Consider the following 26,052-nt stretch of genomic DNA (forward strand, 5'->3'; position numbering starts at 1 on the left):
CAAGGCCAAGTCTATCTGCACATCAATATAAACAGCCTGAGTGTTGCGGTGGAATACAAATGGCTGAATTTAGATGTAACCCCTGGCTCACCTGCATCTCAGCCAATGCTTATGAGAAATCTCTATCTTTATCACCGTGCAGAGAGAGAGAGAGAAAGAGAGAGAGAGAGAGGGGGGGGGGGTGAGCTAAATATGAAACATGAAAGCACACTGAAATAACAAGCTATACACAGTCATTTGTCTGTCATTCTTACTGCTTGGTAAATTACATCAAAGATCTATCGACCAAAAGTTAATTTTTTTTCTTTAATTTCCACACTTTTGGGTGTTGAATTATTTTATTTTATTTCATTCATCTTAATGCATTCATAGCATTGTAGCACTGTAGCATTATATCTTATGGCAGTGATTCTTTCTTTTGCCATGTTTGACCCTAAGGGGCACAAACACACTGAAACACCACCGGTCTCCTTACCTGGAGTCACACACACACACCTCATCTGTCCGTGCTGCTTGACCTCCCAGTGCCAACATTTTTTTTAGGGCGATAGATGTTGTCAGTAAAAACCTCCACTACAGCCTCACCCAGCCTTTATCCAACACTCAGCAGATACTTCTCCTGCATTAGCGACCAGTTGCATCTTGTCAAGCACAGACACAGGACAGAGGCTTTTAGCGGAAGCTCGGCGGACTGTTAGTGTTAAACGGGAGCAATGTTTCCTCCGGAATCACCATTTGACAAATGAGGGCTGATGTAGCAGTTCTTGTCAGGGCCATTATTTCTGATGGGGCCAGATGATCTGTAAGGACGGAGCACAGTTTGTCTGGGCTGCGACGCCCTCAGGGTCAAACACCAGACCCACTCGAAGCACACTCAAGCACTCCACATGATGGATATAAAAGGGAAAATCTCTAAGCCATAACACAAGGAAAATGTTTCACTTTTTTTCAGTTATGTGGTGAGTTTTCATGTCACATCTTTACTTTACTCTAAGGGCGCACTCACACTGTCCTTCCGTACCAAGCCAAAACAGGTCTTACGGGTAAAGCCTAGTCCGTTTGACCAGTGTGAGTGCAACCGCTCCGCGCCTAGCTGTGGCCAGCTGGCCGTCCATGGCCTGTTTGAGAGAGGTGGGCTTTTGTAAAGCGTGTTTGCACATGTACGAGCACGAGCGTGCGCACGTGTACGAGCACAAGCACGAGGCCTACGGCGGCTCTGACGTCATTTTATGTGCGCCAGTTCGGACATAGAAAAAAATAAATAAAAAGAAGGACCATGCACGGACATTTAACAACAACAACAATGGCGGCGAAGGTTCAAGTTGGTGTGATGCGGAGATGGAGTGTTTACTGCAGATTTGGTCGGATGAAAATATTCAAAAACAGTCGGACAAGACGCACAAAAACTCAGAGGTCTATGGAAAGATTTGTAAACAAAGGGACACATCGCGATGACGGCGATCAATGCGTGTGACGTGCTACGGCGTGATGATGTATTGACAGGCAAGAAGCATTTGCGCGAGGCCCAGGCAGAGTACAAACAGGCTGGCCAGCGGGGGGAGAGGGAGGGGGGGACAAGTACCCTAAAGCCCGGGGCACGGTACGGGCGGACAGTGTGAGTGCGCCCTAAAAGGGAGTTCTACAGCACATAAAGATACTTCTTCTATGAGAAATTTAAGTCTTTTTATCATTACCCCGTATCATTCATACTCATTAGCCAACATTTCAGTCAACCAGACCCATGAGACAGACTGAAACATGTTCACACTCATGGGCTTCCCCTTCTATTCTTTAATCTTCAAAATTCTCTCTTTAAGTTCACAAAAAACTGTGCTTCAAATAATTGATCCAATCATTCCATTCGCTTAAAGGGAATGTTTTCTCTCCCTGTTATTTCACATTTTGGTAAAATATCACAAGTTTCTCAACTGAATTAGATCAAATTCCATCAGAAGTCTGAAAGGAAATGTGCAGTGCCTGTTTCAGTCTTAAGTTCATACAGTCAGAGGAGTTTACTCAGGGCTGTCATTGATGAATTGTTCGCTTTCCCTGCGTTGTTTGTTGAGTTTAGCATATGAAAACCTGACTCATGAAATAGAGTGGCCATAGCTCAAGCCAGTGTAATCAAAGCTCATTCAGACTTGGCTGAAAGAAAGTGTTTGGATCAGTGCAGTTGGCACATGTGTTATTTTCCCATTAAGCAGCATTTCTTCATGTGTTATTTTGGTGTGTTTATTTAAATATAATCATAATTATGTAGTGGATTATAATCTGTGTCATTCAGTTGTCGTACAAAATAACAGGTTAGAGAAATATTGAGGAAATATCTCAAACTGTACGAAGTGTAACTACAAATCATCACTTCATTAGTTAGTGCATCAATTTAAGTCATCACCAATGATTTTGATCATTCACGTAGATACATTTTTCATTATTTAAATTATAAAGCATCTGTTGGCTCCAGCTTCACAAGCGTGTTGTTTTTTATTTGGTCAACAAAAACTATGATAAATAATATTCCTTGACAACCTTTTATCCAAAAGAACAAAGTTGAAAAGTAAGGAAAGTGAAACAGGGATATCAAAAGTTTTTTTTAAAGGAATAAAAACTACATGTGTCCAGTTTGACAGAAACTACTGTTACTGCTTTGGTATAAAAGTGTAAATATATATAAATGATGGAACTCTTCTAGTCCGCTAAACAAAAAGTGTCACTTCACTGTAGTGCTGAAATGATTAGTGCATTAATCACTTAATCAATCTTCAAACTGGTAGTAATCGCTATCAATTTGGCTTATCAGTAGATCAGTTTGAGTCCCTTTTCAGCTTCTAAAATGCAAATATTAGTTTCTTTTTCCTGGCAACCAAAACAAGACTAAAATTAAATATAAATTAGCATTTAAACAAAACTAAAACTTTGACAAAAAGAATGACAATTTTTGTCAACAAATAAAAAAAACAAAACAATTATGTGCACGATGGACGAATGGACATATGAATGAATTACTGTTTTGATGCAGTCAATTGCACATTTATGCTCCCGACTGCTCCAACAAATCTCTGCTTGACCATTGCACTAATACATTTCAATAATGTATAATGAAAATAATTATGAGTTGCAGTCATATTTCAAAGCTTCATACTTTTATTATGTAGAAACGATCCTTTGCTAAGTCTTTTCAGAACTTGTGTAGCATTTTGGAAGGGTTAACTCCTGATTGTATCTTTCATTAAGAAAAAAGGCTGTGATTTGGATTTTCTCACATTATGAAAGGACTATTGTTTGTGTCTTCTGTGTCTGAAATTGGATGGTGAGTCCTTTTAGAGATCAGCGAAGGGGAAATGATTTGTATTCACCTGCCGTATCTGAATAGAGCTGAGGAGGGGCTGAAAGAGAAGGAGAGAGGCAGAGGGGGCAACTACATAGTGCTCCCTTTATGTGATAATGGATTGCTCTGACATTCACACACATTCTGGTGTGGTGTGTCTATCAGTCAATACTCACTAACTCGTGGGATGAATAGAACATTTTAAACAGATGCCATTAAAGAACCATCTTGCAGTGAGTGACGGTCAAAAGGTGACAGAGTTACGTGTTGCATGTCTCATTTACGTCTGAATTCGCTGCACTTACACATGCAACACGTGTGTCCTATCATCATCCAGTCCTGCAAATTAATCCTTTTTCTCTTATTCTTTCTACCTTTTTTCTCTCTTCTTTTTTTATGTAACTGCACTCTCTTTTATTGGCCCGGCTTGGCAACTGGATTCTTCTGTCAGCTGCATAAAAGAGACAAAGTGGAACCGAGGACGGGCGGTAATGAGCAACTCCTCTTACAGTGTTACATATAGACCAGCCTCAGTGTGGGGAAGCCTTCTGGAGACAATAGAGGGTTTTTAGAGGTCTGAAGCCCCTCTTTGATTGAGTTTCCTGGCACTGGGCTCCAGTGTTGGGGCTGATTGTGGAGTGGGAGCTGTGGGTTTAGGGAGGGGGTGAGGACCCTCCTCTGCGCTGACCTTTCACAGACAGGTGGGGTGGAGTGGAAGGGGCTTTGGGAGGAGGAGGAGGAGCAGAGCGGCAGGAGAGGCCTATTGTGGCGCTCTGTGAATGTAGAGGTGACACTCAATAACACTAGACCTTGCTGCCTCTGTCCACCTGCTGGGGATTTTCTCACAACTACTTTATCACTGGCAAATTACATGTTCTGGTAACAGATTGTCCAAGTACACTGGCAGTCTTCAGGCTTTGTTATTTGATGCTGTAGGTGGATTTTGCAGGACCGCTACTAGCACAATTTGCTCTCTTTAGCCATGTTAGCTTAAGGCTCTAGGGATGGCAATGTTGGTCTGTCTGTTGGTCCACAACTTTGGTCCAGACTGAAATAGTTCAACAGCTAACAACTTATCAAATTTATCTGTAAGTGCAATATATTGACGGCTGATAGATTGTTTGCAATGATACTTGGTAGAGATGATGCTAAAGAGGGCTGGGAGATATAGAAGATTTTTTTTATCACAATATAATGTAGGTCATTTCATATCTCGATAACAATATATGTTACAATAGAGCATGTTGTCTGTATGTCCTGTCCAGGGTGTACCCCCCTTACGCCCGATGTCAGCTGGGATCGGCTCCAGCCCCCCGCGACCCTGATAGGGACAAGCGGTTGAAGATAGATGGATGGATGGATGTTGTCTGTATTTCATTAAACAAATCTGTAAACAAGTATCAGAACGTTAAGCATCGTCCAAATGACGTAAATATTGACGTAACGCTGTTTGGCCACTTCTTTTTCTGCATTGCTATATAAAGGATATAGAAAATACGTCATATTGTCATATCAAGCCCTAATGTCCACCTGATGAATCCTAAAAACTTGAATTTTCCTGTAACGTCATCATGAGGGTCACCTTTTGGTTTTGAATGAAGACAGATTTTGCTGGACTGAATGGTACCACACAAAGCGTAGACGGCTCTAAATGACTCATTGCTGCCTGTATGTAGGCCTACTGTATCAGCACAATTCAAATTCCACCGGAACAGTGTTTATTATACAGTAGTGCTTTCCAGAAAGGCCTGGTTGCATTGACTGTTGATTCTGAGCAACCATACATAGACACTGTTCCTCTGTGTTACCCTGGCTGACATTGCCCACAGAAGTTCATTTGCCGCAAAACATCACGATTGCCAATTTTTGTGTGTCTGAGGTTCCTCCCCTCCCTGTCTCACTCACTCTTTTTGTTGCACCCCTAAGCTTAAAGTAAACTCCACATATTGGCTCCATCGTGAGAGACCCTTCACATGTGGAGTAAGCCATCCGGTGCGGACACGGTGGCAAACTGAGATTCTAATCATACCTCTTTTGTTGAGCTCAGAGGAGGTTGAGATGTTTTGGGGGCAGAGCAGATGCCAAGCGTACAGTTTCTCTCCAAGGTTACTTATAAGATGACAAATGGGCCTAGGCCTCTTTGTCCCTCTTTTCCCCCCTGTATGTCTGTGTTTGATGAGAGGGTTGACATCATTTTGTCAGCATGGCGATCTGAGAACAGAGGGGGATTGCCACGGATACAGAGTGCCCTTTTGGATTGCAATTTTGAGTGTCCCTGCTCTGCTGAAAGCTGTGTGGAGTGTCCCTATATTTAGCTTTATAATATCTTCCTGCATTTGAGTCCTATGGATTATAACTATAATAACAAATTTTCTCTGATTCCAAGTATGCATGGCTGTTTCTTTCTCCTGTCTCAAAGGATTTGCCTGCCTTCCCGAAGTAGATTGGTTTTATGTTGATTACTTTCTCAAAGCTGTTATGTTTCTGTAGCTAAAGTTTGTTTTGTGATGTTGTATGCTGAGGATTTTGAGAGTCCTTTTAGCTATTCAGGAAGCCAGTTGGCATGCATTCCTCCCACTCTCCTGCATTTGCTCATGATAATGAACCTCTGCTCAGCATATGAATGGCCTCACCCATAACACACTCATGTATCAGGCCAAGCGCACTCAAGCTCCATCTTGAAAGTCTGACACTACACTACACTGACCCACAGACTCACACAAACAAGGAGGATGGGGGTATGAATTCACATACACAAATTCATGAGCAGGACTGCTTGCGGATACTGAAACATCATCTTTTAAGGCATAATTACAGTGTGGGGATCAGCTATCAAATGAAGGTCAAGTTCAGATCCATAGTGTCTCATTCAGCTGTGTGCTGCTTCCCCTCCTGATCTTATTTTAATGAATGCTTTTTAAAAGTGCCTCCACTCACTTAATTCTCCAGTAATGAGCTACTGTACAAGTCAGGTGTCAGACAAGCGTTCAAATGCACTTTGGGGAATTAACTTTTGCCACCTCCCTGCCATTGCTACTTTATTAGCTAATAATTTATAGCTTTTGCTACATTGTAAGACAGTTAAAGGATTGAAAGACCTCCACCAGCAATTATCCTATGAGAAGAAAGAGAGGGCCTCATACACGCATCCAATCATGAGAAGGCTCTCAGAGTGAGTGCTGGTATAATGTGAGGACGTGACTCACCAACTATATGTCACATTTAGCTGGTCTGCAGCGATTAGATGAAAGCAAAATGCCCTTCGGTTCCATTCAGGTTGAACAAGCAAGGATTTCCTCCTTCACACAGACGTGCCATCTAGAGGTGCTGCTTCCATCTGCATGCAAAAGAGGAGCTCCCTCTCAGAAGTGCCGGCGCCGGCACCGATTAGCATTTAGGCAGAGGGGGCAGAGAGCGAACCCAGGGGTGCTTTTAGCTTGTACGTGGAGGCACCTTAGTGAATGCCAATGTGCAGCATTTTGTGAAAGGAGGAGGACCAAACAAATTGCCGGACCTATTGCATTAGTAGCAGATGTCAATTAGCATTTAGAGTTGTGGTAGATTGATAGCTGGGAGAGAAGTATTAAAAACAGAGCAACATATTTTTAAAAAGGCTGCTCAAGAGATTTAATATTGCACTTCCATCAAGATTACTGAGAGTGGTCAAAATTTCTGCAGCAAAAGCCAAAATAAATCCTGACTTTTGCTTCCTATTATGGGTCAAAACACAAACCCCTACACTTCCTATAATGCATTGTTTGTGCCTGGTAAAGGCCCACATTTTTAACACCACCACTTTGAACAACATGCTTTTTAAAAAAAAAAAAAGTGTAGCGTTCAAACCCAAACCGCAGTTCAGGTTTATGATCTTGATGTATAAGATTGCTGGAGTGCCCTTTTAGCACATCATACTGTAGTTGAAGGTTTATTATTAGGGAATGTACAAATAATGTGCATCGAATGTCCACGTATCAAAACTAGTTTTAGCTTGCAGTATTTATCCAACAAGAGAGAAAGGAAAAGACATATTTTCAGTGGAGCAGATGAAAGATCCTCAGTCCATTGTCTGGCATTGTACAGTGCAGATGAAAGGGCCCTGCCATGTTCTTGTGCTGTGGGGGTCTCCCTGAACAACAGGACCCCAATTCATATGTTAACCACGCCAATTATTTGCATACGGTACACCCAATTATAAAAGCTAATGAGAAGATTATGGGAAACGCACGTTGAAGCCAGCCCGCGGAATTTCCATTGTGATCCTGTAGCTGCAGATCTGAGGCCTGAGAGGTATTAGTCAAAGCCACTGAACATTCAACCTCATACATCATGGCTGCAATCCATATCAGTGCTAATGCCTGTCCACTACATTAGCTGTGAATCAGTAGCTCATGGAGGCACAGCAATTAAAGATTGTAAAAAATGTAATAGCTTTTGTTTAAAAGGACATACAGAGGAGTATTTAGCAGAGGGATTACTGATCAGAGAACCTCATGATCCAATCCAATTTGATTGTGACTTTCCAAACTTTGGTACCAAAGTGAAGGACTATCTCACTATCTCCTTCATCAAGGCCCTCTTCCTCTATAGATGTTTAATGGCACAGAGAAATGGACACGCAGCCCTGGGCATGAATACCAATGCAGTGACATCCTGAGCTGCAGCGGGAACACCCGGGCCGGCAGCCTCCAAGAAAAGAAACTCTTCCAGCCGTATCCGTTTTCTCATCACCACCTTCCCGAATGAGGAGCCATTCTCATCATTATACCCCCACATTCAGCCGTCTGTAGGGGATCCCTGCTGCTCCATTAAGACCATACCGCGGCTCACAAACCCCTGATTGCATGAGCCATTATCAATAGCACTGATTACAGGAGATAATTAGGGTGTTTGGCATGAGAGAACGTCTTTTCTTTCATTATAGATGTTAAAACTGTACAGTACTGATGCAACAGAAGTGATTCTGTCAGTGTTGCAGTGTTACATCACTGTTGTTTGGCACATATAATGACAATGTTTCTGCTAGTGGTTAGCATAAAGCATATGGAGTATTGCCTGTTGCTGCAAGGGAAACTCAATTGGATTTTTCCCCCTGCTGACTGCTATTCATTTACACCGTGGTGTGCTTCAATTCTCAGCGCTCGTGCCCCTGTCAGCTCCATCAGTGTGCTCAGACATGTCCTGACCCGTCACGTTTTACAGCCAGACTGCATGAATATGTCTTTGCTTATGTGTGTGTGTGTGTGTGTGTGTGTCTCGCTGTAATGTGCTACTTCTCTGACATGTGCACAAAACCAATTAGTTTTGGGATGGTGAAGTAGCTGGCCATGTGAAAATGACAATGGAGTAATTGAAGAGGCTGGCTGAATGAAAGGCCAGACAGCTCAATGCAGCTTTAACACACAAGTGCTGGAGTGTTTTCTGCACGGACTAAATGAACGTAGAGAAAAGCAAGTCCTGAGTGAAGGTGGTCTTAACATTAAAGCCTTTTGTTTTGCTGACAGTGATTTTTATTGAAAAATAAAGCTAGTTAGGTTGTGTCGTGGCATTTAAAGGTGCTTAAAGGTGGTTCTGCATGATTTAGTTTATTTAATAGAAATGCAGTGTACCTTACATTTTGCATACCATGCTGTTGTGTTTCAGGTTGTTTTTCCAACCATTCCAGGCAGCCATTGTCTTGCATCACCAGACTTGTAGTTAGTGAGTAGCAGGTTAACATAGTGGAGGATTTAGCAGCTAAAAAGACAGATAGTTCCCTCAGGAGTTGGTGGAGACCAAAACTGAGCTGAAAAGAGAGTAAATATTGAGGACGATCATGACGTGGTGGCTTTAGTTACTATTGAGTTTTCTAAGTAAGACGGCTCAGTTTATCAACCTCTTGGCCTCATCTACTTTGAAATATATCTAAAATTCCTCGCTGGAAGTGTCAACCGTACCAACCTTTCATGTTTTCTCTCGACGAGACTATTTTGTGTTTGATTTTATCAGTAGTCTGACAGCTTTTGCCGCAGCACTCCAAACAGCATTGTGTTTTTATCTCGGCCTCAGCAGTCTGCACCGAAGTGAGCTTTATTGACTTTGGCTTTTCCAGTTTTGTCGGCACAAGATGCATAGGAAGGTTCAACAATTGGGATGAATGTTTTGTGATTGCATGTCCCCTCGAAGAATTGTATATTCAAATGAGAAGTGGGCTTTGAACTATTGTTTCTTCTTCAAGATGCAGGACTTCTAGAGCTTAAACTCAAAACACACTCATTATACAGGCTTCTGCCTCATGGTTAAGTAAGGGTTTCAGAATTAGGAACATGAATAATCCACTACTTAATTTAAACAGCATAAAGTCTAGCTGTTTTTAATCTTTTGTATGCTCACTGTTCAGGCAGGATGTCAGTAGTTTCAGGCCATTGCGGCTGGTTTCACGTCTTAAGGGCCCCACTTGAGCTTCCACTGTCCTTCTACTGTGAGAGGGATGTAAGGGGTTGGCCCAGTATCACTGCACCTCATAGGGATAATTATAGCACACATACACACAAATGAATACAGGCACACATATACAATACGCACACAAAGACACACATATGCTGACTGGCTGGAGCTGAGCTGCTACACCTCATTAAATTGGGAAATGAATCCTGGATGAAGCCCTGGCTGCTTTCCAGATAAGAATCACCGGGCTATTGGGGACTCACCATAAAATGTATAATTAGTACATTTATTCTCTTGCTGTCACAGGCTGCCCTTCTTTTTTTTCCACCTCACCTGTGACTGTTCGCTGCCAAGTTTAGGCTGTTTTGTTTTACAAATTATAATGATTATTACAACATTTTACATCAACGAAACTGGCAAGAGAAAAGATTGATGCGAAATGAAATGAGAAATGATTGGTGAGAAATGATGAATCCTTACTTATCACTATTGAATGATTTTGGCATGAATGACATCTGATTTCTACCACATTGCGAGTTGAAAATAAGCCAATAATAAGTGTTTTGCAGGGTTTCTGCTCAGTGCGGGTGCAGTACCCTTGCCTGCAGCCTGCAAATGAGCTTGATGAAATTGCCCCTCCTGGATATTTTTATGTCAAATTTCAAAGCCAGTTGTGTGATTGGCTGCCCTAAGCGAATAATACAGGCCTTCCCTAGAGAGGTGTTGTGGAAGCCGGGGGCAGGGGACGCTAGCCTTGTTCTCTTCCCATGCCACCAGACACCAGTACCGAATCATGACTGTAGGGCAGCACTAACAAATACACCCGATCCCCAAGGAGGACCAGGCCAGACTCTGACTGCCTAGCCTGTGGTCCCAGACACAGCTTCCACTACCTCATCTGCAGCCCTGACCCACCCCACACCCAAAGGCAGGAGAGCAGCGCACGTTCACAGCTCCATCATTAATGGGCTCGATTTGATTCTTTCATACCGTAACCGACATTAGTATCCCAACTTCGATAGTGTGCTTTTGTGATAACGCAGTAAATTAGTCTGCCTGAGCTCCAAATTAAGATGTGACATTTTAATACTGTGCCTGCAGATGCCTCGGGTAAAGCAGGCAGGAGAACAAGATAAAAACAGGTCAGGCTGCAGTTGTTAAAACAACTCCTCCTAAGTTCTGTTTCCTCATTCCTTTTACTCATCATTTACAAGCTGCACTCACATTCATACAGCAGAAAAATAATGCTCATTTCTTTGTGAAGGAGCTGAATTATGTAAATGTATACAAATTAAATTGAAGTAATTTTGACTCAGTCGTTATTTTTACTCCTTGAAGCTTGGGTCACACTGGTTTTGATGACCCTGGAAGTATTTCAACATTTGCGTTTTGCCGTCATTCCTTTGGGGCTTTTTCTCAGAAAAATGATTGCTTCGGTTTGAATGAAGGTGTGATATGGCAACACTGAGCTGCCTGGCAACAAGAGAAAGATTTCAAACCTATATGCATTTCTGTTTCCAGTCTATTCACAGTCAAACCACACTAGTGTTGTGATTGGATTATATTGTGTAGCCTCACAAAGGAAAAGAAAATCCTCACTCAATTAACAGTTCATCAATAGCCAATTAGGCTATCCCATTTGTTCAGACCTGTAAACAAGTTACCTCGCCTGAACCTGAACACCCTGTTGTACCATCTGTCCCCGCAGCCATTCAACAGTGTCTACTAAGATGTCAGAGATCTAAGGTCGGCCCAATCACACATGATGTTTCCCACTACAACAATCTCATGAGAGAACGATGGGTCGCTGTCTGAAATCTGACCTCATTGCGTATCAGTTTGCTGTGGGCTCAGCCAGCCAATCAAACTGATATAGCTGAGAGTGAATTGGAAAGTAAAGTGAGTGTCCCTGTGTCTTGTCCCATCTGATGTGATCAATATGACAGAGAAGCCTAATGGCATCATGGCATCATGGCCATGGCGGTGATTAGCCGAGCAAAATGAGCCCATGTGAGCCCCATCGGTCCATATTGGAGTGCACTAGATCAAAAAGATAGCTTCCAGCAAACTGCACTGCATGGCAACTAACATTGATCTGTGGCCAGAGTTATACATGTCTCTCTCTCTCTCTTTCTCTCTCACCAGCTGATGAACCCAAAACAGAACAATCGCAGTTTGATGACTGATAGCAGCAGTAACTGGATGTGCTATTTAACCAGTTCAGATCTCTGTTTATGCTGCCATCCTCTTATCTCTGACACTCTCTTTCTTTCTTTTTCTTTCTTTCTCTCCCTGTAGTTGTGATTGTGCACGTGTCCTCAGACAGTGCGACTGAGCAGAGAGGCAGCATTGCTGTATTTGGGGGCAGACCTTTGCGTCACACACCGATGATGGAGAGGAGGAGGATGGACACAGCACTGCTGGTGCTGTTCCTGGTACACCTCGCCACCGCACTGGAGGTCCCACTAGACCGTAAGGCAACACATCACACACCATACAACACATTCGTATCTAAGAGAATGTAAAAAGACTAATGTCAGGTCAGGCAAAAGTGTAATCCGCTGGTCGCAGTTTTAATGTGAGAATTTGCTGGTTTCTGCCGTTCTAATTTCTCAATCTTCTGACAGGCTACCTGTTTCCAGTTATTGCGCTAAGCTAAGCTAAGCTAAGCTAAACTAACCATCAAGCTTCTCATTTAACTTTTGGTATGGTAGAAAATAAAAGTATTCCCAAAATGGTTTAACTTCTCCTTAATTAGCAGAGAAAGTAGATTCAATTGAAGATGAAAATAATTTTAAGCGGCAATTCGGTTTTAATGATCATTTCCCCTTAAGCAGCTTATTTTACACTGACATACACTGATGATCATGACATCATCATGTTTAGGCATGCAGTGATTATTAAAAAAGCGGAATACTTTGTATGTGACAAATAAAAGCATCAAATCCTCACATTTGAAAAACAGGAACATCTGTTTGGCGTTCTTGCTTGAAAAAAGACTGAAACCATAATTTGATTATCAAAAGAGTTACAGATTAATTTTCTGACAATTGATTAATTGTGTTGGCTCTAATCACATTTATTCTAACCATCTTTCTATATATGTTCTCTATATTATCTACATCTCTATTCCAACTAGGGTCAGATTCATGTTTTCTAAGCAGTTGATGGTTTATTTTTGGAGGAAACTCTATACAGTATGTTGTTGCCTTGGTTTTGTAAGTTTTGTTAGACCCAGTGTTCCTCCTTTTAACTGGAAAAGAAAGTAGTTTGCCGAACTGACTTCTAGCACCACAACCTTATATCACGGTGGTACTGTCATAGATCTTCTACATTTTCTTTGGTTGGAGCGTATGATCACAGGAGGCTAACATTTGCCGCCTGGGAAAAGACCTTGTCTCAACCGTGTTTGAAGCCGAAATGAAACAGGAAGATATTTTTCACCTCTAATGTCTCGTTCTCTTTAATGTCACAATTCTTTCTTTCTTGTTTGCTGTTTCTTGGGGAAAACACTAAAGTTCTGGAAGGATGTAAGTCTCAAACTAGTGTGAATTCACTGCAAAGGTTGTGCTAGCAGTTTTTGTTGTTGTGCATTAAAGGTTGTAGTTGCTTTTTTTATTACATTTTGTCTTTTAAGTTATAAGATGCTGAGTGTGATTTGGAGTTTAATATATTGCATGCACTGATCTCTTTGTTTTCTGTTTTTGTTTCTGTGTGTGTTTCTGCAGTGGTAGAGCATTTTCTATAAAACATTATTGTGAAAGAGCATGAGTTCTTGTATCATTAGTTTTGTCATAGTCTATTAGTTATTGCCTCAGCACTGACAGGAATACATTAAGCATCGGATCATTCCAGTAAAGTGAAATGTACCTGAGTGTGCTGCATGGCTCTTTGCTGTTGCACATGTTATGAGAGTTTTTTGTGTCTGTCAGCAAACAGCCGTCTGTTTGATTCAGCGGGGTAAGTCTGCATGTGATTGGTAATGGCCGCTTGTGTGGTCAATACAGCAACAAAAAGGCTTAGTTATGCAGTAAAGGTCATGATTACATTGCACCCTCTTTCTGCTCGCTTTTAGTGCCGCAGCCGCCAACAATAACTCACCAATCCCCCAAGGATTACATCATCGACCCACGAGAGAACATTATAATCCACTGCGAAGCGAAGGGGAAGCCTCATCCCAGGTAGGAATCTGTGAAGTGTAATTTTAAAATAATGATGCTGTTACGAAGAAAGATATTCCATGTGTGGATTCAACCACCACCTGTGAATTTTCAGTTAAAAGCCTCTTCAGCAAGCAAGTCTCTAGAAGTTCAGTCTAAAATAAGTAGAAAAAAGTTCTGTTTTTTTTATAACTCTAATAAATAAAGAAGGTTTTTTTTCCTGCACACGCTGCCCTTGCCAAAAGCTGATTGTAGTGAATGCTTATAAATATTTCTATATATTTCTATTTCTATATATACTTCAAATTATGCCATCCTCTATCGTCAGTGTAACACTCGTTCATTTGCTGGTAGCAACACACATACGTTTGTACTTCTATACTTGCGATATCTGATCAATGAAGAAATACAGTTCTTAACCCTGAAACTTAGTCTTTTATAACCCTCAAACCCCCTTTGCAGGAGTGAAGCCCTGCAAGAAAAGAGTTTGAATGATTTGAAATGCTGTTTTAAAGTCCCCCTGAAAACTTGAATTTATACCATGAGAATTTCTTTTTATCATTAAATCAAAGTTGAAGTTAGAAAAGAAAACTTTTAAACCTTAGGAGTTTACAATGACTTCACCAGGACTTGTATGTGTGGTTAAGTTAGTTTAGTTAGATGTGATTGGCTTTGTTTTCAGATCTTCAGATACAGGCATTTTTTATGCCAAAATTACCCAAACTGTTTGAACTTGGGCATGAAAGTATGTGTTCATGTAGGACCCCATTACGCATTCTAAGAAACTGATCGAGGAAAGGTTTTCAGGGCCTTTAGGTCTATATCTTTTTTTCCAATTATGTTAGGCGGGTGTTTTTGGAGAGATGAATGTTCTCATTCCCAAAGAAAAACTGTCCTCACAAAGACAAAACAAGACATACTTCTTATCACACTTGTCTGACCTTTTCTCACTACCTCCGTATTACGATACAGTGTGGTGCTAGTACACTTCACCAGATTATCATAACACAATTTGTTATCAGTGGATATCAGCTACACTGTTACATCACTGGTCTGTTTTTTCTCCTCTCAGTTTCTCCTGGACCAGAAATGGGACCCACTTTGATATCGACCAGGACCCCAATGTGATCATGAAGCCCCACTCTGGGACCCTGGTGGTGGACATCAGCAGAGTGAAGGCTGAACAATACGAGTGCGTGTACCAGTGCACGGCGAGGAACAAACATGGAACTGCTGTTTCCAACAACATAGTCGTGCAACAGTCCCGTAAGTGCCGCACAGTCTATCATTACTATCATTTTCATTTGCTTTCATTTTCTCAATATCATGCATATCTCACGTCATTTCTTTTGTTTTTCTAACAATTAAGTAGCACTTTCCATCCTAAGAGAACTACTGACAGGTAATGGTTGCAAGTAGAAAAGCTGCATGTTTTATTTTGCAGGGTGTAACGATAGATAGAGCGAATATCCCTCTGTATTTCTCCTTTTGCGTGTTGTTATTCCGTTAGGCATCATTCCCCTCATCCTGCCTCGTCATCTCTGTCATCATGTCAGCTACGGTCCATATTTCATGTCTAATTATGAAACTCCTCATCGACTGTCGTTTGTATCCTTCTCCAGGGTCTCCCTTGTGGTCAAAGGAGAAAATCAAGCCAATCGTCGTCCAGGAGGGCGTATCCTTGGTGCTGCCATGTCGACCCCCAGCCGGCCTGCCTCCTCCTATCATATTCTGGATGGACAATAGTGAGCACTTCAGTCATGAAAGATAATTTGTTTTCGCTGCATACATGAACCCTTTAAAGCACTGTTGCTGACTCAATTATAAGGTTTTTCCATGGGAAAATCAAACATTTTTCCGTACTTTTCAGTCTTCCAGAGGTTGCCTCAGAGCGACAGGGTCTCCCAGTCCCTGAACGGAGACCTTTACTTCTCTAATGTACTCCGAGAGGATTCCAGGAATGACTACATCTGCTACGCCCGTTTCCCATACACACAAACCATACAGCAAAAACAACCTATCACCGTCAAGGTCCTCAACCGTAAGTCTGATTGTGTGTGTGAGGAGGAGAAACCAAGATACAGTAAAGTCAAATGTAGATGATCTAGCATGAGTGAGATGACTAGAGTGTAAGTTTGTGTGTAAAGTGACCGCATGAGAGACAGTTCTTTCACAGTAGCATGTGCTAGCACGACTGTGTAGGAGGGAAACAGCCTTTCCTATCTCTGGTCCCATCCTCAGAGACGCCAGTGGTCGTCATCCCACTGAAAAGATATATTGTCAGAGCTCTCATGGCTCCCAGCACTATCTGCCAGACAGGCGTTCATATTATTACTTCTGTGAGACGTTCTGAATACGCACTCTCCACCAACAACAAAGACTTCTCTCATTCAGTTAATCATTTTGCACTTTTAAGTGACGGCAGGCTGTTCTCACAAGATTCTTATGACTTCTGATCTCTGAAATTGGATTCATTTAAAAGTTTTGTTTTAATTCTGAACACCCTCATGTTAATGTTTTTTTTTCTCCATGTGCCTGATGATTTCAACTTGTGGTGTGTTTGATTTTTCTGTTGTGTTACAGTGGATGCAATCAATGACACAATGGCAGCTTTTTACAATGACACTGATTTATTTAGTGGTGAGTTTTGGCACCCCCTAGTGTTTACCCCCTCCAATCTAGAGCTCCAAACTCCAGCCTTTTACCCACTAACACTAACCCTAAAACCCGACAACCCAAAGTGTTTCACTATCTCATTGATTTATGTAGGGGGTGGGATCTGGCGCCCCCTAGGGTCTGCCCCCGACATAGAGCTCTACACTGTAGCTGTTACCCACTAACCCCTGAATCCAAGAAGTTAATCCTCTATCCCTATGCCACTCCTGCTCTATCCAATCAAAACCTTTTGATAACTATTCACTTCCTCCTACGAATCACTTAAACCATCACTGCATGATGATACCAGTACTGAGCTGATTGTGTAACTTTGACATGTAACAACATTTGTGCAGGTTTCATCTTTGAAAAGTACTATTAATACTATCTTAATTCAATGTAAAGTAGTTAAGTAATCATTACTAAACATATTAAAAATGTAATCTGACTGATGATAAACAATGAATTTCCTCCTACGACCTGTTTCCTTTTTCACTGTTACTCAAACAATTTCAAAATCTCACTTTCCCCTCGCACTGCCTAATTTTAGATTGCACCTAGTTGTTAATCTCTCTGCTGCCAATCATTTCCATCTCACTTAATTTCTCATTTGCTGTTTTGGTTTTGTCTCAACATTTCAACACACTGTCCAACACAAAACATGCAAGCAGGTTTGATTCTCATCAAACTGCTCACATGTCAGACTGTTAATTTATCATCCTCACAAACATTTAGTCTGACTGTTTAATTATTGATATTGGCATATTTCTTCTTTACCAATTCAGATCTTTGTGTCTCTTATTCTCAATTCTATTTTGGATTAATTATAGTCTTTAATATAGCCACAGTGGGCAATTAATTGGCAATAAAACACAACATGACAATACAATCTACATCTCGCCATGAAATATGAGCATGCGGTCTGTAATGAAGTGGATTAGTCCCTGTGCATTACAGACCCATTGTAGAAGAGAGGTTTCATTCTACCACAGAGTTCAGAATGTGAAGGGCCTTGATCTTCAGTCTGTTATGGACGTATGCAGAAGAGATGGTAATAGTTTTCTTTGTGAATCTGTGTGTGTGTGTGTGTGTGTGTGTGTGTGTGTGTGTGTGTGTGTGTGTGTTTGTGTGTGTGTCTATAGAAGACCCTGCGGATGACAGGAAGCCAGCCTTTCTCATCCCATCTGGCCCCTCCAGCTCCAATATGGTGCTGAGAGGACAGGTGCTGGAAATGGAGTGTATAGCAGAAGGACTGTAAGTGAAAGAATCCCCCATTACTTCAGGCCCGAAAGCCTCAAGTTCCCACCTGCTCGAGTGTCATCATCACTTATTCTCTCTCTCTCTCTCTCTCTCTCTCTCTCTCTCTCTCTCTCTCTCTCTCTCTCTCTCTCTCTCTCTCTCTCTCTCTCTCTCTCTCTCTCTCTCTCTCTCTCTCTCTCTCTCTCTCTCTCTCTCTCTCTCTCTCTCTCTCTCTCTCTCTCTCTCTCTCTCTTTCTCTTTGAATCCAGGCCCACCCCTGAAATCTCATGGACCAAAGTGAGCGGCGATCTCCCAGCCAAGCGCACATCTTTTCTGCATTACCAGAAGACCCTGCGTATTGTGAACGTATCAGAATCAGACGCAGGAGATTACCGCTGCACTGCCAGGAATCGGCTCGGCTCGGTGCACCACACTATCCATGTCATGGTCAAAGGTGTGTCTGTGATAAAGCACACAGTATCTCATCAGGCCATCCTTCTTTCTGTCTCTTCATTCTCCTTCCATCTCATAATTGATTTATGCACAGATGCCAACAGGGCAGTGTGTTCAGTGATTAATTCTTCTGCCTTCTGCTGCGCTCTGTTCTATTTCCAGCTGCTCCATATTGGATCAGTGGTACCCCCAGGAACCTTGTCCTAGCTCCAGGAGAGAACGGGGTGCTGACCTGCAGGGCCAGTGGCACACCTAAGCCCTCCATCACCTGGGCTATGAATGGCATCCCCATAGAGAGTGAGTGCAACCTGTTCCTTTAAGCTTAAGTTTTAGAACGTCGAAGGTAAAGTTGCAGCGGTGTGAACTGACCCATCTGGTTGCAAGTCTAGCCGGCTGATGTTGTGGCCTAGCGATTCAGCTTGTCAAATCGCAGGCAGCTGGTTTTAGACGTCACCTGTTTCAACAGCCAATCAATCAATCGGAGGCTCAACGAGCGTGTGGGAAAGAGAGAGGAAAAAGAAAAAGAGACACAGAGAGAGAGACGGAGAGAGAGAGAGTCGAGCGAGCAATACGGAGAGGGAGCGCCGGCCGTAACCCAGAACAAAGCAGTGAATCAGGGAAACAACGGTGTTTTCCCAGTTTCATCACAACTAGAAATGCAGATGTAGCAAGTATGTCACTATCTCTGTCCTCATTTATATTTTATAATGCTACAAATTATTTCCAGCTACGAAAAAAAGCCTGAAAAGTTGGAGGTTAGAATGGAAGTACAGAGAGACGTTGCTATGGAGATGATAAACCATCTCACCTCGTCTCCTTGGTCTGAGCGGGCAGGTTTCAGAACGTACAGACCTGAACGTTGCAAGTAGTTGCAAGTTTTAACTCAACCTGCTGCGAATCTTTGGTCTGAACTGGGCTTTATATAAGCTGATAATTATATAATTTATATATAATATATAATATATAATTTCAATATTTGAGAGAGGATTCTAATGATGATTTGTAAATACGCTGGTACTGTGTAATAGTTTTATCCCTCTTTTGGTTGCTTGATATGACAAGATAAGAACTTTATTTATCCCCTGGGAAACTGCTGTGCAGGATTTCCAAAAAAGTCAGAATAGTGCAGATACAAGAGTTTTAATATACAAAAGACTAAGTTAACATAACAGTAGGTGCAACATTTAAACAACTAGATATCAGTAAGGTGCAAATAACATCCAAATATATAGAATATGTGCTGTGCAAAAACCAGGGTTCTGGTATGGATGACAAATATGGTAGGGCTGTCTGTAGATGTGTTTACAGTGTCCAATGTAGTAATTTATTTACATACTGTACATATTTGTTTTATACTGATACCAAAACAATACTTTTTGCAATACCCCACAGTAATATAAAAATGTTTTACTTCAGAAATCCTTTTTTTATTCCACAAAACAAGGGAAACTTTTCAGTTGCATCAATTTTTAATTTAGTTTCAAAGCGAATAGTTCAGCATTTTCTGTGAGTGGAGAGAGAGGAGAGGCTTCAGGAAGTCAAGAAACCAATCCAATACAATTCAATTCCATTCAATTCAAGTTAAACAAAAAAGCCATCTGTCATGACTGGTTGTCCCATAAATAGCTCTGCACATAACCCCCAAGGTAAAACCAAAACAAGTCGATTTTACACTTTGCGTTTTGTATAGGCTAAACAAGCAAGATACAACTTCAGAGGAGCTGTAGGCAGATTTTATTACCTTTGGACAGATCCATGTAAGCTTTCCCCACCTGTTTCCAATCTTTATGTTAAGCTAAGCTAACCATCTGCAACCCTTGTTATCCATGGACAGATTCCCCTAAAGATCTCAGCAGAAAGGTGGAGGACGACACCATCATCTTCACTGTTGTGCAGACTGGATCCAGCGCCGTCTACCAGTGTAATGTCTCCAATGACTACGGTTACCTCCTGGCCAACGCTTTTGTCAATGTGCTCTGTAAGTTCATTACTCAAGATCCATTTGTATTAGAATGCTGTTTTCCATTTGCATCGATTTCCATAGTGTAATAACATGACCATAATTGCTGCTGACTCACTGCAGCGGAGCCGCCTAGAGTGCTGACACCAGCCAATAAAGTCTACCAGGTCATCAAAAATCACCAGGCTCTGATGGACTGCGCTTCCTTCGGTTCACCCATCCCTAAAATTACATGGTGAGTTAATGAACTTTTAACGGAGGAAAGTGTTTTATGTTTCTTCAAAAGCTCAATGTGGCTGCCTCTTTGTCTCAGGTTCAAAGACAGTCGCTCCAGCACCCTGGATGGAGACCCTTACATCCTGCATGACAATGGGACTTTAGAGATTCATGTAGCTCAAGCCCATAACAGTGGCAAATACACCTGCGTGGCCAGAAACACCCTTGGTATCTATGAGAATCACATCAATCTGGAGGTCAAAGGTAAAAGTGTTTCTACACTGATTATTCTAATACTATAAGCCAGGGAAAGCTCACATTTAGATAATAACTCACATAGCGCTATTACAGTGTGATGTTTGTGAAGCTGTACAATTTGAAGTAAAAATCATCTTATAGTCCAGAGTAGACACAAGACTAAAAAATAGGAAAAGAATCAGCTCACAGTGATTTGTTTGACTGAATTGTGTTTATAATTCAAAGGCTGTCATATCTGCTTTCCAAATTAAGTATTTTTAAAGGTCCCATCTTGTAAACAACAATCAACAAAAATAAACTTCAAGAAGATCCACAAAAAACTAAGAAAGAAAAATCAGATATAGATTATAAATTGTTTTTTTTTCTTTTAAAAAGTAAATCTAACATGGAAGAAAAAGCAAAACAAAAGCTTCTCAAATGATTTAATTTTCCCAAAAATAATTGTACCATGATTGTTTCGAGTCTTTGATTTTAGTCAATTAAACGGAAACTAACCTCCTTCTCCTCCCTCCCATCAGAGCCCACCCGAATCCTGAAGCAGCCAGAGTACATGGTGATCCAGAGGGGCAGGTCTGTGGTGTTTGAGTGTAAGGTGAAACACGACCTCTCACTCATCCCCACAATGACTTGGCTCAAAGACGACGGAGAGCTGCCCGATGACGAGAGGTCAGAGCTGTCTCCATCCTTAGACTGCTAAGCCTATGTTTGCTGTCCCTCTACATTAGTTAGAATGGATCCAGCCACTATCCAATTAGCAGTCTAACCGTTGATGAAATTGCACAGTTTGTTCTGTTTCTTTACTTATGTGGCTTTCTTGTACTCGTTTGGATGCTTGTTCTCAGCTCGATTAGGACAAAAACTTTGATACAATCAGACGTAGCGCTAATCTGTCTGCCTGAATGCTTTGTTTACAGATTAATCGTAGACTCGGACAGCCTCACCATCACTGATGTGACAGAGAACGATGCGGGGGTGTACACCTGCATAATGAACACCACTCTGGATCATGATTCGGCCAGCGCTGAGCTCACTGTTGTCGGTATGTTTAGCTTTTTTGCAGAAGTTCAGTTTCATCGACTCATAAAACAAACTCACAAATTATTGAAGCGTAACCTCTCTCCATCTCAGCTCGCCCCCGAAAAAATGAATCCGTTCAATTACTTACACAACAGATACAGCCTTTCAGCCCTTCAAGGTTAATTGCCTGAGAGTTTACTTAAGAGGTTTGGAGTGGATTTAGTCATCTATTGTATCAGCAGCATGAATATTTGATTGTTGTCTTCATAGCGAGCCAGATAATCTTCTTTGTTTTCCTCTGGCTGACTGACCACTAAACTCCCTGTTTCACTCCTGCCCTCCTGCCTGGCAGAGGCCACGCCAACACCAGCTGTTGTCTACGGTAAACCTGGAGCGCACATGAGCACCCAGTGTGCTCTGCTGACATGGGCTTGTGGTGTATGTTGGATGTTTCTGTTCAGTGAAGCATGTGGTGGCCTAAAGATTTATTTTTGAAGATCACAGAGCATTTTTTCTTTTTATTTGGATTTACCAAGGTGTTTTTTTTTCATGTTTTTGTTTTCCACTACATTTTATGTTTTTCCATTTTTACCAAAGTGCATACCGTTTGAATGCATTAAACACTAAAGATTTTGACAAAGGGGAAGCAATTGCCACTTACATTTGAATGCAAAGATAATTTGTAAAGCAGACATCTCCCTATTGCACCACTTGGGATCTTTTCAGAAGTGCCATTTCTTCATCACCCATGTGTTCCAAGCATGCGTTCCACTTTATCATTCCAAAACACGAGCATCAATTTTACCCCTCTAGTGAGCCTGAGACTATTTCATGCAGAGTGATTATGGAAGATGCTCTGTTGAGCATCAGGCGTTTCATATGCATGATGCAGCGTCTGCATGTGTATTACAGGGCACATAACATTGTCAAATGGAACATGAAGGAGTAAATAAAAAAGTGAGCTTGGTTAAACTTGGCATTTATTATGATTCTAGTATCAGTATGTAACAAGATTTCCCCTTTTGTTTTTGCTTCATCTTCTTGTGGCATGAACTCACCATATTCTGTAAGTGCACCCGTGTGTTGATGTTGCTGCCTCTGCTGTTTCTCTCCAGAGCGACCCGACCCTCCAACTGACCTGGAGCTGACGGATCAGAAAAAGAGAAGTGTTCAGCTCACTTGGACCCCTGGGGATGAACATAACAGTCCTATTCAGAGTATGTCCTAAGTGTGTATGTGTGTGTGTGTGTGTGTGTGTGTGTATGTGTGTGTGTGTGTGTGTGTGTGTGTGTGTGTGTGTGTGTGTGTGTGTGTGTCTGTGTCTGTGTCTGTTTGGGATTTATGTGTTCATGCTCCTAATCCAAGCAGTCTGTGCTTTAACGTAAGTGAAGCAGATACAAGTGTTTTAAAGGGACACATCTATTTTACATTTACAACAGTTTTATTGTTTTTCAATGGAAATTTGTGGTATGTCGTTTGAAATAAGTGGCCACGTAGGAGCAGTGTAGGAAAGTACATTTACTCAAGTACAATTTTGAGGTACTACTGTAGATCTTTACTTGAGAATTTCAGTTGTATGCTACTTCAGGGAAATACTGTAATATTTTACTTCGCTACATTTGTCTGACAGGTTTAGTTACGTTCAGTGAGGTCAGCTTTAAATCAGTTTCAACAGCATAATAATGTCCATAGAAATGCCTCAAACCACTACTGCAGCATAATCTATTTCTCATGGATGAATCCACAATTTCCATAAAGCCTCAAAGCATTGCCAGAAGTAGCATATTTACACATATCTCAACTAAACCTTTTTGCTTTTTGAGTTAAAGTATCCCAAAATAGCTTGGGTGTTCATTCCACTTATGCAAATCTACTAACAGCTAGTGTAAAAAGTGTTCAGTTATGTACAGTTGTGGCTTTCTCTTATTTTACACAGAATTCCTGATCCAGTATGAAGACTCACTGCACCACAGAGGTCACTGGCATAATCTCACCGAGGTTCCTGGAACCAAGACGACAGCTCACCTCAAACTGTCACCCTACATCCACTACACCTTCAGAGTGCTGGCCCTCAACGCAGTGGATTTCAGCCGCCCCAGCTTCCCGTCCAGAATGTTTAAGACAGAACCTGCAGGTACAGACTGCCTCAGCCCTTAGATTGTGATGTTTCTGCTGGCCTTTTGTAGATTCATTACTCATACTCAGTAAATTCTTTCTTTCATGTCTTAATAGTACATAAATAATAAACAGATGTACTGATACAGATACTGTACTGTACTGCGAGCAATGGAGAGTGAGCTGTACCCAGCATGCTGTTTGACAGTGTAACAGTAAAAAAGGGTCCCCACTTTCTACACTACATAGTGTGTACATAACACCCTATGTATATGTCCGGTAAATCTCATGAGCTCACACTCAACACTGCACTTCCTTAGGTTCTCAGAAATACACCCGCTATGTTATTGATCAGATGATTGGTTGTCTAGGAAACAGATATCCAGACAGAGACTCAAATTACAAATTATTCTATATTGAAAATCATAACTTTTTTGTGAGTAAACGTATTAAAGTAAGATAGGACATAATATATACAGTATATATAATAACAGGGATAATGTTTTATATTGTCTTTCTTTTTCTTTAGCTCCAGATGAGAACCCAACAGGTGTACAGGGATTTGGAACAGAACATGATAATCTTGTAATCTCATGGAAGGTAATAAAGTTGTTTAACTACAGTATATAGCACAATTTTGCTTTTGTCTGGTCTTATGAGCTTTCTTTTGTTCTTACTTTTCTCTCAGTTACCATCTACAAAAACATATATTATACCAGTCAAAAGTTTAGACACACTTTCTTTTTCACTTAAATAGGAAAGTGTAACCAAACTTTTGACTGGTACTCTACATTGTAGTGCACATTCAGTGTTTTGTCTGAAAAAGTAAAGTATTGACAAATAGGTTACTTTTAAAACTTTCTCCTCTGCAGCCGCTGTCAGGCCTCCAGGCTAATGGTCCAGGGCTTCACTATAAAGTGATGTGGAGGCAGAAGGCGGTGGACAGTGATTGGACCATAGTGACTGTGGCTAACAACTCCAAGTTTGTTGTGTCTGGAACACCCACATTTGTTCCGTACGAGCTAAAAGTTCAGGCAGTGAACGACCATGGAGCTGGACCTGAGCCTGCTATTGCCCATGGCTACTCAGGAGAGGACTGTGAGTTGGCCTCATTCGACCCTTAAAAAGTCTGGGAAGATGCTTTCAGTTGTGTAACCTATAACATTTACTCAGTATGTTTCCTTATCTGTTGTGAAGTGCCAGTAGCGGCTCCAGAAAATGTGCAGGCTGTAATGCTGAACAGCACTCTGGCAGAAGTACACTGGGATCCTGTGCCCTCTAAGTCAATACGAGGACATCTCAAAGGATATAAGGTACCGTAGAAAGGTCCACATGCAGTGTACCACGTATACCAATCCCACCTACCATAACACACACACACACACACACACACACACACACACACACACACACACACACACACACACACACACACACACACACACACACACACACACACACACTTAACACTTACTGTATACCAACTGTCTTGTAGGTGTACTACTGGAGAGAGCGCAGTCTCCACAAACACAACCCCCATCACGTGGAGAAGCAGATCCTGACCTTCAGTGGGAACCACACCCACGGCATGCTGCCTGGCCTGCACCCCTTCAGTCTCTACTCATTCAATGTCAGGGTTTATAACGGCAAGGGAGAGGGTCCCCCCAGCCCCAGCCAGCAGTTTGAAACACCCGAAGGAGGTAGGAGAAGGAATAGTCTTCTTACTTTCTTTCTGTCTTTCTTTCTTTGTGTTATATCACAACCGAGATTAACACTAAATTTGGATAGTCTGGTGTTAACACTTCAATCGATCTTTTTTAATCTGGCTTTTAATTTGGAGTAATGAAGTTAACTATGAGTTTAAAATTCCTTTAATATTATTTTGTTGCCCTCTTCAGCTCTACATGGATGCATATGTGTGAGATTTCATGATTTTTGTGTTTTCTGTAGTGCCTAGTGCTCCTTCTTCCCTGGCAGTCACCAACCTCAACCTGGACTCTTTAACTCTTGAGTGGAATCCTCCTCATGACCGTAATGGACGCATCACCGGCTACACCCTCAAATATCAGCCAGGTGAGCCTTTTTTTCTTCAAGACAACAGCTGAACTTATAGCTTTGCTCAAGAAATGATACCTTCCTGCATGTAGTTTGTAGATTTGTATGTCATCATTTTTCATGTCCTGATGTGTCATCATGTTCAGAGATTATAAGGAATAAAACATCAAGGT

At 41.6% G+C, this 26,052-nt stretch overlaps 1 protein-coding gene across 3 annotated transcripts in view; it reads left to right on the forward strand.

Moving 5' to 3' along the window:
* LOC310949609 (neuronal cell adhesion molecule-like) overlaps nt 1-26,052 on the forward strand; it is a 72,960-nt gene that overhangs the window by 36,479 nt on the left and 10,429 nt on the right. For 2 of the 3 annotated variants that reach the window (XM_083917101.1, XM_083917103.1), the window contains exons 3-24: nt 12,050-12,223; nt 13,827-13,932; nt 14,984-15,177; nt 15,534-15,656; nt 15,782-15,952; nt 16,495-16,551; nt 17,709-17,820; nt 18,075-18,259; nt 18,421-18,555; nt 20,093-20,236; nt 20,342-20,453; nt 20,532-20,698; nt 21,211-21,358; nt 21,607-21,731; nt 22,062-22,091; nt 22,825-22,926; nt 23,646-23,843; nt 24,354-24,424; nt 24,697-24,922; nt 25,022-25,137; nt 25,320-25,524; nt 25,775-25,897. In XM_083917101.1, the coding sequence (XP_083773227.1) occupies nt 12,139-12,223; nt 13,827-13,932; nt 14,984-15,177; nt 15,534-15,656; nt 15,782-15,952; nt 16,495-16,551; nt 17,709-17,820; nt 18,075-18,259; nt 18,421-18,555; nt 20,093-20,236; nt 20,342-20,453; nt 20,532-20,698; nt 21,211-21,358; nt 21,607-21,731; nt 22,062-22,091; nt 22,825-22,926; nt 23,646-23,843; nt 24,354-24,424; nt 24,697-24,922; nt 25,022-25,137; nt 25,320-25,524; nt 25,775-25,897 (2,935 nt within the window). In that variant the 5' untranslated portion in view covers nt 12,050-12,138. The remainder of the gene's footprint in view (nt 1-12,049; nt 12,224-13,826; nt 13,933-14,983; nt 15,178-15,533; nt 15,657-15,781; nt 15,953-16,494; nt 16,552-17,708; nt 17,821-18,074; nt 18,260-18,420; nt 18,556-20,092; nt 20,237-20,341; nt 20,454-20,531; nt 20,699-21,210; nt 21,359-21,606; nt 21,732-22,061; nt 22,092-22,824; nt 22,927-23,645; nt 23,844-24,353; nt 24,425-24,696; nt 24,923-25,021; nt 25,138-25,319; nt 25,525-25,774; nt 25,898-26,052) is intronic. The other variant, XM_083917102.1, reaches the window with a different exon arrangement.

Source organism: Echiichthys vipera (assembly GCF_963691815.1).
Source record: "Echiichthys vipera genome assembly, chromosome: 7".
Taxonomy (NCBI): Eukaryota; Metazoa; Chordata; class Actinopteri; order Perciformes; family Trachinidae; genus Echiichthys; species Echiichthys vipera.